The sequence below is a fragment of the Equus asinus genome, chromosome 12, assembly GCF_041296235.1.
Source record: "Equus asinus isolate D_3611 breed Donkey chromosome 12, EquAss-T2T_v2, whole genome shotgun sequence".
In the NCBI taxonomy this organism is placed as follows: Eukaryota; Metazoa; Chordata; class Mammalia; order Perissodactyla; family Equidae; genus Equus; species Equus asinus.
In genome coordinates, this window is record NC_091801.1 from 17810317 (window position 1) to 17825167 (window position 14851).

The following is a 14851-nucleotide window of genomic DNA, read 5'->3' on the forward strand; positions in this document are numbered from 1 at the left end:
TATCACTACACCATTAAGTGATCAGTGTAAACATAGAAAGTTTTTTCTATGTGAGAAAAGGAGAGCAGCGTAGCAATGCCTAGAAAGTGGATGGGAAGGCATGAGCAGAAACAGCTTTCTGCAGGAGATGCATTGGTTAGCAAAGGATGAGACTTGGGACATGCAGGTGGAGGGGAGAGTGAGAGCAAGGGGAAGAAGCAGCATAGAATGTGTGCGGGGAACTGATGTAGTTCTGTGTTATTAGTGTACAAAGTACAAGTCAGAAAGTAGAAAGAAAAGATACTGAAGAGGCTGGGGGAGGCCAGGTTGTGGGAAGTTTGATGTATAGTGTTAGGAGCTCAGACCTTATCCTGTGGTTGGTGTTGCACAATTGGAGGATGTAAGCAAGGGAACCACATGTCACTGGGGTGCAGGGACAATAGTAGACTATAATAATAATCCAGGTAACAGCGAGGCCCTGAGTCAGGACCTGAGTAATGGGATCAGGAGAGCACTCAAATAGTTCAGAGGCAAAACCACCTGGACTCGCACTTGGTTGGATGGAGGTAGAAGAGGAAGAAGTCAAGGGTGACTCCAAGTCTTCTAGCTTGGGTGATTGAGTAGACAGTCAAACAGATTTGAATATTTTGAGATTTTTGTTTTGTTTTTAGAAATAGTTATGTAGTAATAATGAAGCAAGTGGAAGAAAGTCACAGGAGGCAAAGGAGAAACGAAAAACTTTCAAGAGAGGGAACAATAATGGTGCCAAAGGCTGCAATGATATCCAGCAAGAAAAGGACTGACCAGTTTCCTTTGGGTTTGGCAATGGAAACTGTGTTGATAACTGTAATGGTGGGATTAGTTTGTTAGGAGTAGAAGACAGAGAAGTGAACAGGAGGTAAGAACAGACAAGTGTTTTCTCACTATAGAAGCAGGGCAGATTACTGCTCTTAGAAGTTATGATAAGGAGAGCAGGAGAGAATGAGGAGCGACTACAGGGAGATGCAGCATCCACGGCTGTCTGAGATTTGGGATTTGTCTGTGTAGGAGGCAATTTTGGCATGGAGGCTGAGGGGAAGGACCAGGAGGGAAGGAGATAGGAATGAATGTACAGATGGAGGAGTGGGTCTGAACAGTAGGAAGGATAGCTTATCCCACAAGACGGAAGAGGTGAATATGGGCCTATTTAAAATTATAGAGAGGAGAAACAACAAGTTGAAAGAGATCATAACTGACAGCTAAATTTTCTGGATGAAGTAAGAAGCAAAATTATCTACCGAAAGTGAAGAAACAGGGGTTGAAGAGAGTTGCAGAGAAGAGAGAGTGTAACCCTGATACAGAGTTAAGAACGATAGGACAAAATGGAAGAATCAAGGAAGGTATGAAGATCTTTATATCGAAAACAGATGTAGTAAGACTGAGGGCAACAAATTGGAAAGAAGGGAGTTTGACAAAGCACAGGCTATTAGATATTAAGAGTTACGGTGTAGAACATTTAAGGCTGGTGACAAGATTCAACGAATAGCTGTGGAGGAGAAGGCTGAAGTCAAGTGGAGATCATTGAGGCTGATGTGGTCAAGAATGAGTGGGCTTAACCACCAAAGAATCATCACAGTAGTCTTGGTTCTCCTTGGCTGATGGCTAGATTAGAGGTGGAGGGAAGGAGTATGCTCCTGGGACCGGAATATCAGGAAGTAGCCAGGAGTTAAAGGTAAGCTACTAGGAATGGCATGATGCTGAAAGGAGGATGTGCTTTTCCTGGAAGTTGCAAGAGTGATCTGAAAGCACAAAAGGGAGTTCAGGAGAAGGCTGACCCCCCTCCCTTCTGACTCCATGGTAGCTGGAGTGGAAGAAGAGGAAGCCGCAAAAGAATCTGTGTCCTTGAGTCCAATTTCTGTTTGGGCAAGAATATGAGATGAGAGAGTTCTCTGAAGAGACTGGAGAATTTAGGAAGTTTATTTACAGTGGAAGAGAGATTCCAACAGGCACAAGAGAAAAGAAAGTGGTGGAGAGATGGAGAGTCAATGCAGGATTTGGGGGGAGAAGGGCAGTATAGTGAATTAATGAGAAGCATGATTGTAAATGACTAGCCTCAACTATTCCAACTTTTTAGCAAGTGGTTGTGCTGCCAAAACTGACACAAAGATCCCTGATGATGTTAGGCAAGGCCTGGGGTGGGTTCATGGTTCTGTGAGCCAATGATGTGAGAGCTCTAGTCTCTGTGGAAGCTTGGGCCAAGTGGCGCAAAGTGGCAGTGGACCACACAAATACTTCCCTGCCAGAAAGATAACTACAGCCTTATTAAAGTACTGATATGCTCTTTGCAGAAAGGTATTTTATCTGTGCTTCTAGAACAGGGTAGATTCACAGCTGTGCATAAAACTATTGTTCACATTGAACATATTTTAGTCATTCTATAGCTTTGAAGGCGTGCTTTGATTCTCTGAATGCCTGGCAGGAGAGAGCTTGGTAATTACATCTATAGGTGCTCAGTAACAATTCACATGGTTTATTAATTATTATTCCATAGGAAAGAGTATACCAGTTATTTTAACAAGTCTCTATTTCCTGCCATTAAATATGGGTCATGTGGAACTGATATAGAATAAAATATCACACTTTATGTCACAAAGAATAAAGTCTAAAAAATGAGAGTTTTAAATCAGTTGTCTCCTCATGGAGAGTAATCATTTAGAATTATTCATTTTGTTGGTCCCAAGATAATAGCACATAAGAGTCAATTAAATTCCACAGGACCAGTAGGTACAGATCATTTTAATTGACTTTTATTATTGTATCCTGGGGTATTTTCAAAAGATTATCATTTACTCTGTACAGCTATACATAATGTATAGCTATAGTCATTTTTAAAGCAGAGCTAATGTGACCCCAGGTGTCTGGCCCCCAGATAATCAACCTGCTCTCAATGACATGACAGATGAGATGACTCATTCTGCCATAAAAATTTTTAATCATTTTGTAAATTAAAAACCTGTAAAAATTGGTAATGGAATTTTAAATATTTTGAGCCTCCCCACCCCACCCTGGAAGCTTTGAGGAGGTGGCTTTGCACTGAGTGATGATGTCACTTGGAAAGTTCTTAATAGTGTTAGTCGCTATTGCAGGAGCATCTATAGTTGGGGTAGGAATAATAATCAGCTGTAAGGAACTAAGAAAATACAACACAGAAATCTTTTTTGAGCTCAATTTCATGGACTTCTCATCAATCTGCTGGTTTTCACTCAACTACATGACAAGGAAAGTGGGGCTAACCCCGCCACATCACAATTATTTATTTTAATTTTCAGGTTGGTCTCCTTGGGCCTGTATTAAGACACAGTCTAAGTTATTGAATGGAGACCCTGTATCAGTCTGCTGGGGCTTCTGTAACAAAGGACCACAGACTGGCTGTTTTAAAAAACAAAAATGTATTGTCTCGTGATTCTGGAGGCTAGAAGGCTGAAATGGAGATGTTGGCAGGGTTGGTTCCTTCTGAGGGCTGTGAGGGAAGGATCTGTTCCAGGCCTCTCTCCTTGCTTTGCACATGGCTGTCTTCTCCTTTTGTCTCCTCATATTGTCTTCCCTTTCTGTGTGTCTATCTTTGTGTCCTAATTTTCTCCTTCTTTTTTTTTTTAATTGTGGTAAAATATACATAACACAAAGTTTACCATTTTAACCATTTAAACATACGATTCAGTGGCATTGAGTACATTCACATTGTTGTGCAACCACCAGCATCATCCATTTCCAGAACTTTTTCATCTTCCCAGAGTGAACTGATTTCCCCCTTTTTGTAAGGACACCAGTCATATTGGATTAGGGCCCATCCTAGTGACCTCATCTTCACTAATTACACCTGCAATAACCCTATTTCCAAATAAGGTCACATTCTGAGGTACTAAGGGTTAGGACTTCAATGTACGAATTTTGAGGGGGACACAATTCAACCCATGACAGAGCCTAAAACACAATGGCTTAACTGAAATAGTTTACTTCTCCATCATGTGACAGTCCAGAGGTCAGCAAGCTGTTGCTGTGCTACTACTGCCACCACTGTCATTACCATCACCATCTCTCATGCCATGAAGCTGGTGACAGGACACTGGAGTGCTGAGTTCAGCCACCCAACCACCTCTGAAAAGTCACATCTCTGTGATCTCAACATGGTCATAGCAACAGCAGCAGGAGATGGCTTCTGCCTTGCCCTTAACTTCCTATCTTGTCAGAGTTCACAAATTTGTACCTAGAACCCTAGCTGCAAGGGAGTCAAGGCAAAGTAGCTTTCAGCTTCCCAGCCCTTGCAGTACAGGAAATTCCATAAAGTGAGGAGGGATAAATGCTGAGAGGCAGTCGACCATATCCAGCACAGACACTCAAGAGAGGAAAGAGGAAGCAAGGATCAGCCATATTCTAATACTCTCTTCCTTTTTTATTTAACATGGGATCTGAGATGACTGATAGCCGTGAGTTTCCTGATTTAATTAGCCTAAATTACTGGTTTCTGGATTGTTAGCCTAAATTTGATCCTGAAGATATACTAAAATCATCTGTTGAGCTTTTAAAATGGACTGATATCTATCCACAGAGATTCTTTTTAAAGCTCATAGGTGAATTTACAGCAACCCAGCTTGAGAATCACTGGCCTAAATGACTGGATAAATACCAGGGATCCAAAGGCTAGCTCTATTTAGACTTTAAAATATGGAGACTTTAAAATAAGACTGAGAAGCTTAAGAGTTTATTCATCAAAGGAGCTAAGACCCAGGAGGAAGATCCAAGATGGCGCCGTGAGTAGTCCTCTTTGTCTCTCCCCCTTCGAGTCTACAATTATTTGGACACTTATCGCTTGACAAAGGATATCCAGACAGCATCTCAGGACGTCTGAGATACCCACGCGAATATACATCAGAAGGCGGACGGACTTTCCTCCGGGAGGATGTGGAAATAGGTGAAAACTCTCTGACCCCGACGAGCAGCCTAGTACCCACAAGCGGCTTTCTTCCAACGGACGCCCCCAGAGGATCTACACACATCTAGGGCAGGAGCGAGCACACAACAGAGGAGCGACGGTGGAAACAGGTGACCAGAACCCTACCTAAACCCCCGCAATTACTCCTAAACACAGAGGGAAACTTTGGAGTTGCACACCTGAGCCCGCGGGGAGAGTCTCTCCCCGCCATTGGCGGGGAGACCCCGCCTGGTGTTCGCGGCACCCGGAGCGTCCCAGAGAGAGTCGCTGAGGGTACGGAGGTCTCCCAGCTGCCGGTACCCGCCCTGTGGTACTAGGGATTGCCGGAGATCTCGGAGAGGACCAGGGCTGGGGGAACTTTCAAAGGCCGGCTCTGCGACCCGGACGGGAAGCGCGGGAGTTCCGCCCGGGCAGCAGACAAAACTCTCTGTCTGCCATTAGCAGAGGGGCCACGCCGAGCATTCACAGCTCCGGGAGAGGCCCAGAGAGAATCCCAGAGGGCGGAGCAACCCCCAGCTGCCGTTGCCCGCCCCGTGGGACTAGGGATTGCCGGAGATCTCGGAGAGGACCAGGGCTGGGGGAACTTTCAAAGACCGGCTCTGCGACCCGGACGGGAAGCACCGGAGTTCCGCCCGGGCAGCAGACAAAACTCTCTGTCTGCCATTAGCAGAGGGGCCACGCCAAACATTCACGGCTCTGGGAGAGGCCCGGAGAGAATCCCAGAGGGCGGGGCGACCCCCAGCTGCCATTGCCCGCCCCGTGGGACTAGGGATAGCTGGAGATCTCGGAGAGGACTGGGGCTGGGGGGATTTCCAGAGACCCAGCTTCGTAGCCTAGGAGGAAACCCTACAGGCTCACAGCAGCCTTAGGGAAAGCCTCTGCACAGCACCAGTAGAAGGCACCCAGCCGCCAGCCACAAGGCTGGAAGACCCCAGGGCAAAAGCAGCATAGCTAGGTGAACTAACCACAGACTGTAGAAGATGCCAATAGCTCTCCTGCGACCCATAGAGGACAAGTGAGATTTTGTGGGTGCCAACAGCAACGGAGCAACAAATATAAGTGATCCCACCCCTGGCCGCTGGAAAAGCCCATAACACCGTTGCAGACCCCAAGGAGAGAGCACATCTAGGTGGGCTGCAACAGTAGGCACCAGCAGCCTGAAGCCCCCCTGTGACGGCCCCCACAGCAGAGGAGGGAATCCAAAGGGCCACTGTGGCTACAAAGAGGGGCCCAGGCCCAGGTAGCAACTACGGACAGGGTTCCTGGTTGGTGAAATATAAACAGCTGCTCCTCCCACCGCAGCAGCTGAAACAAGTGAAAGGAGCAACTAAACTCTATCTCCATGCGGAGGCACAAATCAACAACATCAAGCAATATGAAAAAATACATTAAATCTCCAGAACAGAAAGAAAGCAACAAATACACAGAAAACAATCCCAAAGAAAATGAGATATATAACCTAAATGACGATGACTTCAAAACAGCCATCATTAAGATTCTCAATGAGTTAAGAGAGAATTCTGACCGACAACTCAACGAGTTCAGGAGCTATGTCACAAAAGAGTTTGATACGATAAAGAAGAACCAAACAGAAATATTGGAAATGAAGAACACAATAGAGGAGATTAAGAAAAATCTAGATGCTCTGAAAGTAGGGCCGATAATATGGAGGAAAGAATTAGCAATTTGGAAGATGGCAATATAGAATTGCTGCAGGCAGAGGAGGAGAGAGAAGCAAGACTTAAAAGAAATGAAGAAACTCTCTGAGAATTATCAGACACAATTAGGAGATGCAACGTAAGGATTATAGGTATACCAGAGGGAGAAGAGAAGGAGAAAGGGGCAGAAAACCTATTCAAAGAAATAATGGCTGAGAACTTCCCAAATCTGGTGAGGGAGATGGATCTTCAGGTGACAGAAGCCAATAGATCTCCAAACTTTATCAACGCAAGAAGACCAACTCCACGGCATATAGTAGTGAAGCTAGCAAAAGTCAATGACAAGGAGAAAATATTAAGGACAGCCAGGCAAAAGAAACTAACCTACAAAGGAACCCCCATCAGGCTATCAGCAGATTTCTCAGCAGAAACTTTACAGGCTAGAAGAGAGTGGAATGATATATTCAAAAATTTGAAGGACAAAAATCTACAGCCAAGAATTCTCTACCCAGCGAAAATATCCTTCAAATACGATGGAGAAATAAAAACCTTCCCAGATAAACAAAAATTAAGGGAGTTCATTGCCACAAAACCTCCTCTTCAGGAAATCCTCAGGAAAACCCTCATTCCTGAAAAATCCAAAAAAGGAAAGGGGCTACAAAACCAAGAGCAGAGGAGATAAGTAGAAGGACAACAACAGAGAGTAGCAGCTCTACATCAGAACAGATTAAACCATGGGACGAGAAACAAAGGAAATTGAAGAAAACCGGAAAACAAGACACAAAATGGGAGTGGTAGGCCCCCACGTCTCAATAATCACTCTAAATGTAAATGGATTGAACTCCCCAATCAAAAGACACAGAGTGGCAGGATGGATCAAAGAACAAGATCCAACAATATGCTGCCTCCAGGAAACACACCTCAGCCCCAAAGACAAACACAGACTCAGAGTCAAGGGATGGAGAACAATACTCCAAGCTAATAATGAACAAAAGAAAGCAGGTGTCGCTATACTAATATCAGACAAGGTAGATTTCAAAGCAAAACAGATAAAGAAAGATAAAGAGGGACAGTATATAATGATAAAAGGGACTCTCCACCAAGAAGACATAACACTTATAAATATATACGCACCCAACACAGGAGCACCAAAATTTGTAAAGCAACTCTTAATAGAACTAAAAGAAGACATCAACAACAATACAATAATAGTAGGGGACCTCAACACACCATTAACACCAATGGACAGAACATCCAGACAGAAAATCAACAAGGAAATAATAGAATTAAATGAAAAATTAGACCAGATGGACTTAATAGATATATATAGAACACTTCATCCAAAAACAGCAGGTTACACATTCTTCTCAAGTGCACATGGAACATTCTCAAGGATTGACCATATTTTGGGAACCAAAGCAAACATCAATAAATACAAGAGAGTTGAAATAACATCAAGCATCTTTTCTGATCATAATGCTATTAAACTAGAAATCAACTACAAGAAAAAAGCAGAGAAAGGTGCAAAAATGTGGAGACTAAACAACACGCTTCTCAACAAACAATGGATCATTGAAGAAATTAAAGAAGAAATCAAATTTTATCTGGAGACTAATGAAAATGGGAACACGACATACCAAATCATTTGGGATGCAGCAAAAGCAGTCCTAAGAGGGAAATTCATTGCAATACAGGCTCACCTCACTAAACAAGAAAAAGCTCACATAAGCAACCTCAAAAGACACCTAACAGAACTAGAAAAAGAAGAACAAACAAAGCCCAGAGTCAGTAGAAGGAGGGAAATAATAAAAATAAGAGCAGAAATAAATGATATTGAAACAAAAAAGACAATAGAAAGGATCAATGAAACAAAGAGTTGGTTCTTCGAAAGAATTAACAAAATTGACAAACCCCTAGCCAGACTCACCAAGAAAAGAAGAGAGAAATCGCAAATTAATAAAATTAGGAATGACAGAGGAGATATCACAACAGATACCAATGAAATACAAGAGATCATAAGAGAATACTATGAAAAACTATATGCCAACAAATTGAACAACCTGGAAGAAATGGACAAATTCCTAGACTCCTACAATCTCCCCAAACTGAATCAGGAAGAAATGGAGAATCTGAATAGGCCAATCACAAGTAAGGAAATAGAAACGGTAATCAAAAACCTCCCCAAAAACAAGAGTCCAGGACCAGACGGCTTCTCTGGAGAATTCTACCAAACATTCAAAGAAGACTTAATACCTATTCTCCTCAAACTGTTCCAGAAAATTGAGAAAGATGGAGAACTCCCTAACACATTCTATGAAGCCAACATCACCCTGATCCCCAAACCTGACAAGGACAACACAAAGAAGGAGAACTACAGGCCGATATCACTGATGAACATAGATGCAAAAATCCTCAACAAAATTTTGGCAAACCGATTACAGCAATACATCAAAAAGATTATACACCATGATCAAGTGGGATTTATACCAGGGACACAGGGATGGTTCAACATCCGCAAGTCAATCAACGTGATACACTACATCAACAAAATGAAAAACAAAAACCACATGATCATCTCAATAGATGCAGAGAAAGCATTCGACAAGATCCAACACCCATTTATGATAAAAACCCTCAGTAAAATGGGTATAGAAGGAAAGTACCTCAACATAATAAAGGCCATATATGATAGACCCACAGCCAACATCATACTCAATGGACAAAAACTGAAAGCCATCCCTCTGAAGACAGGAACAAGACAAGGGTGCCCACTTTCACCACTCCTATTCAACATAGTACTGGAGGTGCTGGCCAGAGCAATTCGGCAGGAAAAAGAAATAAAAGGAATCCAAATAGGTAACGAAGAAGTAAAACTCTCGTTGTTTGCAGACGACATGATCTTATATATAGAAAACCCCAAAGAATCCACAGAAAAACTATTAGAAATAATCAACAACTACAGCAAAGTAGCAGGGTATAAAATTAACGTGCATAAATCAGTAGCATTTCTATACACTAACAATGAACTAACAGAAAAAGAACTCAAGAACTCAATCCCATTCACAATCACAATGAAAAGAATAAAATACCTTGGGATAAACTTAACCAAGGAAGTGAAGGATCTATACAATGAAAACTACAAGACTTTCTTGAAAGAAATTGACGATGACATAAAGAGATGGAAAGACATTCCTTGCACATGGATTGGAAGAATAAACATAGTTAAAATGTCCATACTACCTAAAGCAATATACAGATTCAATGCTATCCCAATCAGAATCCCAAGAACATTCTTCACAGATATCGAACAAACAATCCTAAAATTCATATGGGGCAACAAAAGACCGCGAATTGCTAAAGCAATCCTGAGCAAGAAAATCAAAGCCGGCGGAATCACAATCCCTGATTTCAAAACATACTACAAAGCTACAGTGATCAAAACAGCATGGTACTGGTACAAAAACAGGTCCACAGATCAATGGAACAGAATTGAAAGCCCAGAGATAAAACCACACATCTATGGACAGCTAATCTTCGACAAAGGAGCAGAGGGCCTACAATGGAGAAAAGAAAGTCTCTTCAACAAATGGTGCTGGGAAAACTGGACAGCCACGTGCAAAAGATTGAAAATTGACCAGTCTTTTTCACCACATACCAAAATAAACTCAAAATGGATCAAAGACCTAAAGATTAGGCCTGAGACAATAAGTCTTTTGGAAGAGAATATAGGCAGTACACTCTTTGACATCAGTTTCAAAAGAATCTTTTCGGACACTGTAACTCCTCAGTTGAGGGAAACAATAGAAAGAATAAACAAATGGGACTTCATCAGACTAAAGAGCTTCTTCAAGGCAAGGGAAAACAGGATTGAAACAAAAAAACAGCTCACTAATTGGGAAAAAATATTCACAAGCCACTTATCCGACAAAGGGTTAATCTCCATAATATACAAAGAACTCACACTGCTTAACAACAAAAAAACAAACAACCCGATCAAAAAATGGGCAGAGGACATGAACAGACATTTCTCAAAAGAAGATATGAATATGGCCAATAGACACATGAAAAGATGTTCATCATCGCTAATCATCAGGGAAATGCAAATCAAAACTACACTAAGATATCACCTTACCCCCGTTAGATTGGCAAAAACATCCAAAACCAAGAGTGACAAATGTTGGAGAGGTTGTGGAGAAAAAGGAACCCTCATACACTGTTGGTGGGAATACAAACTGGTACAGCCACTATGGAAAACAGTATGGAGATTTCTCAAAAAGTTAAAAATAGAAATACCCTATGACCCAGCCATCCCATTACTGGGTATCTATCCTAAGAACCTGATATCAGAAATCTCAAGAGTCCGTTGCACCCCTATGTTCATCGCAGCATTATTTACAATAGCCAAGACGTGGAACCAGCCTACATGCCCAGAAACTGATGATTGGATAAAGAAGATGTGGTATATATACACAATGGAATACTACTCAGCCATAAAAAAGACAAAATTGGCCCATTCACAACAACGTGGATGGACCTCGAGGGTATTATGTGAAGCGAAATAAGCCAGTCAGAGAAAGACGAACTCTATATGACTCCACTCATAGGTGGAAATTAGTATATAGATAAGGAGATCTGATTGGTGGTTACCAGGGAAAAGGGGGGGGGTGGGGAGAGGGCACAGAGGGGGAAGTGGTGTACCCACAACATGACTAACAAAAATGTACAACTGAAATCTCACAAGGTTGTAATTATCATAAAAAAAAAAAAAAGGAGCTAAGACCCAACCAGAGTGATTCCATACAACCTCAAACCAAAATCTTTATAATTTTCTTACTTTGGTGAAAACACTAGCAAACTTGACTAGAAAATGTAAAATCTTTTGTAAGAGCAATTATCCATTAGAATTATTTTGACAATTCTCTGGGTATTTCATTATGTGATTAGTAATATGTTATGTCACTTATCAATTGATAGTGATAAATGATAAAGAATCTAATCAATTAAGAAGCATAGTTTTTTGCACTGAACCTCCTGGGAAAGTATTACTTTTCTAAAGGGAACAATGGTTGTTCTACCAAGAGCTGCCAAACAAACAGATGGATCAGCATCAGAACTTCAGAACTTTCCAATGATGAATGCGAGGAATTGCTCTTACCTTGAGTAGAAATGAGTTATCTGCACTTGTTTCTATTTGGAAGGACTGTCCCCTTTGGAAATACTGCAAAAGCAATACACTACAGCACAATTTTGTAAACGTTGTAAAAAAATTTTTAAGCCCTTGAAAACTTTCTATCTTCGTGTTTATGTTTTTTATCTTTTTAAACTGAGAATTCGGAAAGAGATTCTTATGTAGATTGCTGGCTTTGGCGATCTATTTACATTTGTTTCCCTTAGTTTCCTGGGATAGAGAAAAGTAGCTAGGAGAAATGGATAGATGGTACCAGTGAGGGAAACATATCTGAAGATCTCCTGCGGTAACTGGAATATGTTGACAGCTTGTAACCACCTCCACCATAATCGCACTTCCATCTTTCTTAACCATCCTAGATCTCTCAACACAGGAAGTTTGGACATTAATATACAGGTTTATTTGGTTCTTAAGACCCATGTTGACAATATTGTAAACTCCTTTAGTCCATAAAAACCTACTTTCATCTGTAACTTCTTTCCTTGAGGGGAGAAAGAAAGCACTAATACAGATGGTGTTCAGACTGACGATATTTAACACTCCCTGTACATTTTGAGCCACTGCAAGCAACTATCAAGCAAGTTTACCAAGTTTCTGCCATTCCACCTTGTCTTAATATTTAAAGTCAAAAATTGAAACAAAAAGAACAGTAAGCCAATGACCAATTCCTGATTAATTATTTTGTCCATGATGGATACTCAGTAATAATGAATGAGTAAATCAAAAGGAATGTCCTATGCCCAGCATGACCCTAAGCAAATCTACTTCCTTCATGAACCAAAAAGTGTTTGTTCAGGTAATTCAAGAGAAGTTTTTTAATTAAATGGCTTACAAGGATCAGCCTTGAAAGTCATTTAAAGATGCCATTACATGTTCTTTTAATAGCACTTAAACCACTAAGCAACAGGTTCTTTTGGAAGGTAAAATATGAAAGCAAAGCTTTTTGGCTAACTTCCAGCCCAGAAAAATCACTGAGCTGCTCTTGTGCGCTTTAAGTATTCCAAATGAGTGAGCGAGCGCCTGTTACTCTAGTCTACTTAGAAGGGACAGGGGAGTATTGAGGAGACGAGCCTGTATCTAGCTCAGACGTCTCATCCAGAACATGAACGGCTCCAGCAGGAGCTGGTTCTACACATTGCAGTGGCCCTGGAGTCCCTCACCCTGGCCTCAGCCCGCACTTTCCAAATGCATTCACTTTTATTAGCTTGTCTTCTCTTGGCATTCTTGACACCAGCAGGCAGTGAAATAGCTTTTTCTGACTCTGGGTATTTCTTCAGTTTCCTCTTGAGGACTGTAGCTCTTTCCTCCTTTCCCTTTTCTCTCTGAGTTTTGGGTCAGGTGTGCTGGGTGAAGACAGAGAAGTCTCTCAGTGATGAAAGGGATGGGAACAGATAGAAGCAGCAGGAAGGGAGGATGTGGCAAGGGAACAGAGGAGCTTGCCTGGTTTCAGTTTTCATAATGTCACATTGGACTTGGAGTCTAGTTATTAACTAGTCTTAGTTATTAACTAAGATTGTGTATGTAAAATACCTAGCAGAGTGCCTAGCAGCTGGTAGGTCCTTAATAAATATAAATGCTCGTACCCATTATTGGTTCTTGTAGCTGCTCAATCAATGGTAGTCGTTATAACTATTATTATTATTTGCGAACATCTGCCTATAATTTTACATTTTGTATTCATTACACCATTTATTTAACAGTTTTTCTTTCCTGAAAAAGAATATTTTCCCAACATTCAGTAATTTAGAAATGTCAATCTTTGCTGTCCTTATTTTCATAGATGCATAATTTTCTTTTGATATTGCCTGATTTTTATATTATCACCATTTAATTTTCATTGTGTCTATCATTTCAAATCCAGGATCCTCATAGAAGATCTTCAGAAAGTACTGGAAAAGGGGAGCAGTTGGCAAACCCAGAGAAATCGAAGATCCCTCTCTGAATATAATTATGAAGTTTATCACTCCTTAGAAGAAGTATGTAATCAAAAGAGCTTTCAGTGCTTTTTTACAAATGCATCTTTATCATTTAGGTCTAAGGATTGGGAGAGAAGCATAAAGACAGAGGCAGAGGCTACACGAAGAAAAGGTCTAGCTCTTACATTGCCTAGTCACCTCAGTTCAGTTCTCTCTTCCATTAAGCTTTTTACTGCTATGATAAGAAGTAGCAAAATAATTTGAATTTCATATGCTTTACCCAACCCACCTCTACAAAGGACATGAGAAGTACTGGGGAAGAGCGAGGTAATGTTGCTGTAATTGTAGTTGTAAAGACACTAACTAAGAAGCCACGGAAGGCAGAGTTAGCCAGAGTCTGAGGACAACGATTTTGTGAGGGGTAGTGAACATTCCTGCTTGCCCCACACCCTCTGCAGCTGAGACCTCCAAAGGTCAAGCCTCATTTGTACAACCTGAGGGCCTTTGAACATGCGGTTGTTTATTCTACCTAGAAAATACAGCAACCCCATCCTCACTGCCACATCCTTTACTATTCACCTGGACAACAACTACCTATTCTTCAAATCTCAGCTTAAGCAAGAAGAGAACTGTTTCTACTCTCCCAGACTGGCTCAGAACTCCCCATCCCCAACCACAGCATCTTACATGCATCCATAGCACATGGATGTGACACCTATCATAGTTTTTAATTATGTAATTATATGACTATTTGATTAATGCCTTTCTCTCCTAATAAGCTGCAAGTTCCATGAGGGCAGGCCATTTCTTTCTTGGTCACCACTATAACCCCAGTGGCAAGCAAATAGAGACCCCCAAGTAGATAGCTGTTGACAGACTGAATAAATGAATGAGTACATACATTTTCCACGCTTCCCCTGAACTGAGCAAAGAAATGTCAGACATAGGATTAACGAGATCCTGTTATATTCTTAAGAGAATATATGGTTCTCTTAGTAATAACTTTCTTTTCAAAATTATTTCCACATTTCATGTTTCAACATACTTTTTAGGAGCTTGAAATTAGAAGCAATGAAAGGTTTTAGATAACTTGGCACATGGGAGTGCTATTAACATGCACTAGAAAAAAGCCAATTTTTAA

General features: G+C 41.2%; 1 protein-coding gene across 1 annotated transcript in view; it reads left to right on the plus strand.

Moving 5' to 3' along the window:
• CPA6 (carboxypeptidase A6) overlaps window positions 1–14851 on the plus strand; it is a 275249-nt gene that overhangs the window by 183327 nt on the left and 77071 nt on the right. Inside the window, exon 4 of the mRNA XM_014838490.3 lies at window positions 13656–13770. Coding sequence (XP_014693976.1) covers window positions 13656–13770 — 115 coding nt within the window. The remainder of the gene's footprint in view (window positions 1–13655; window positions 13771–14851) is intronic.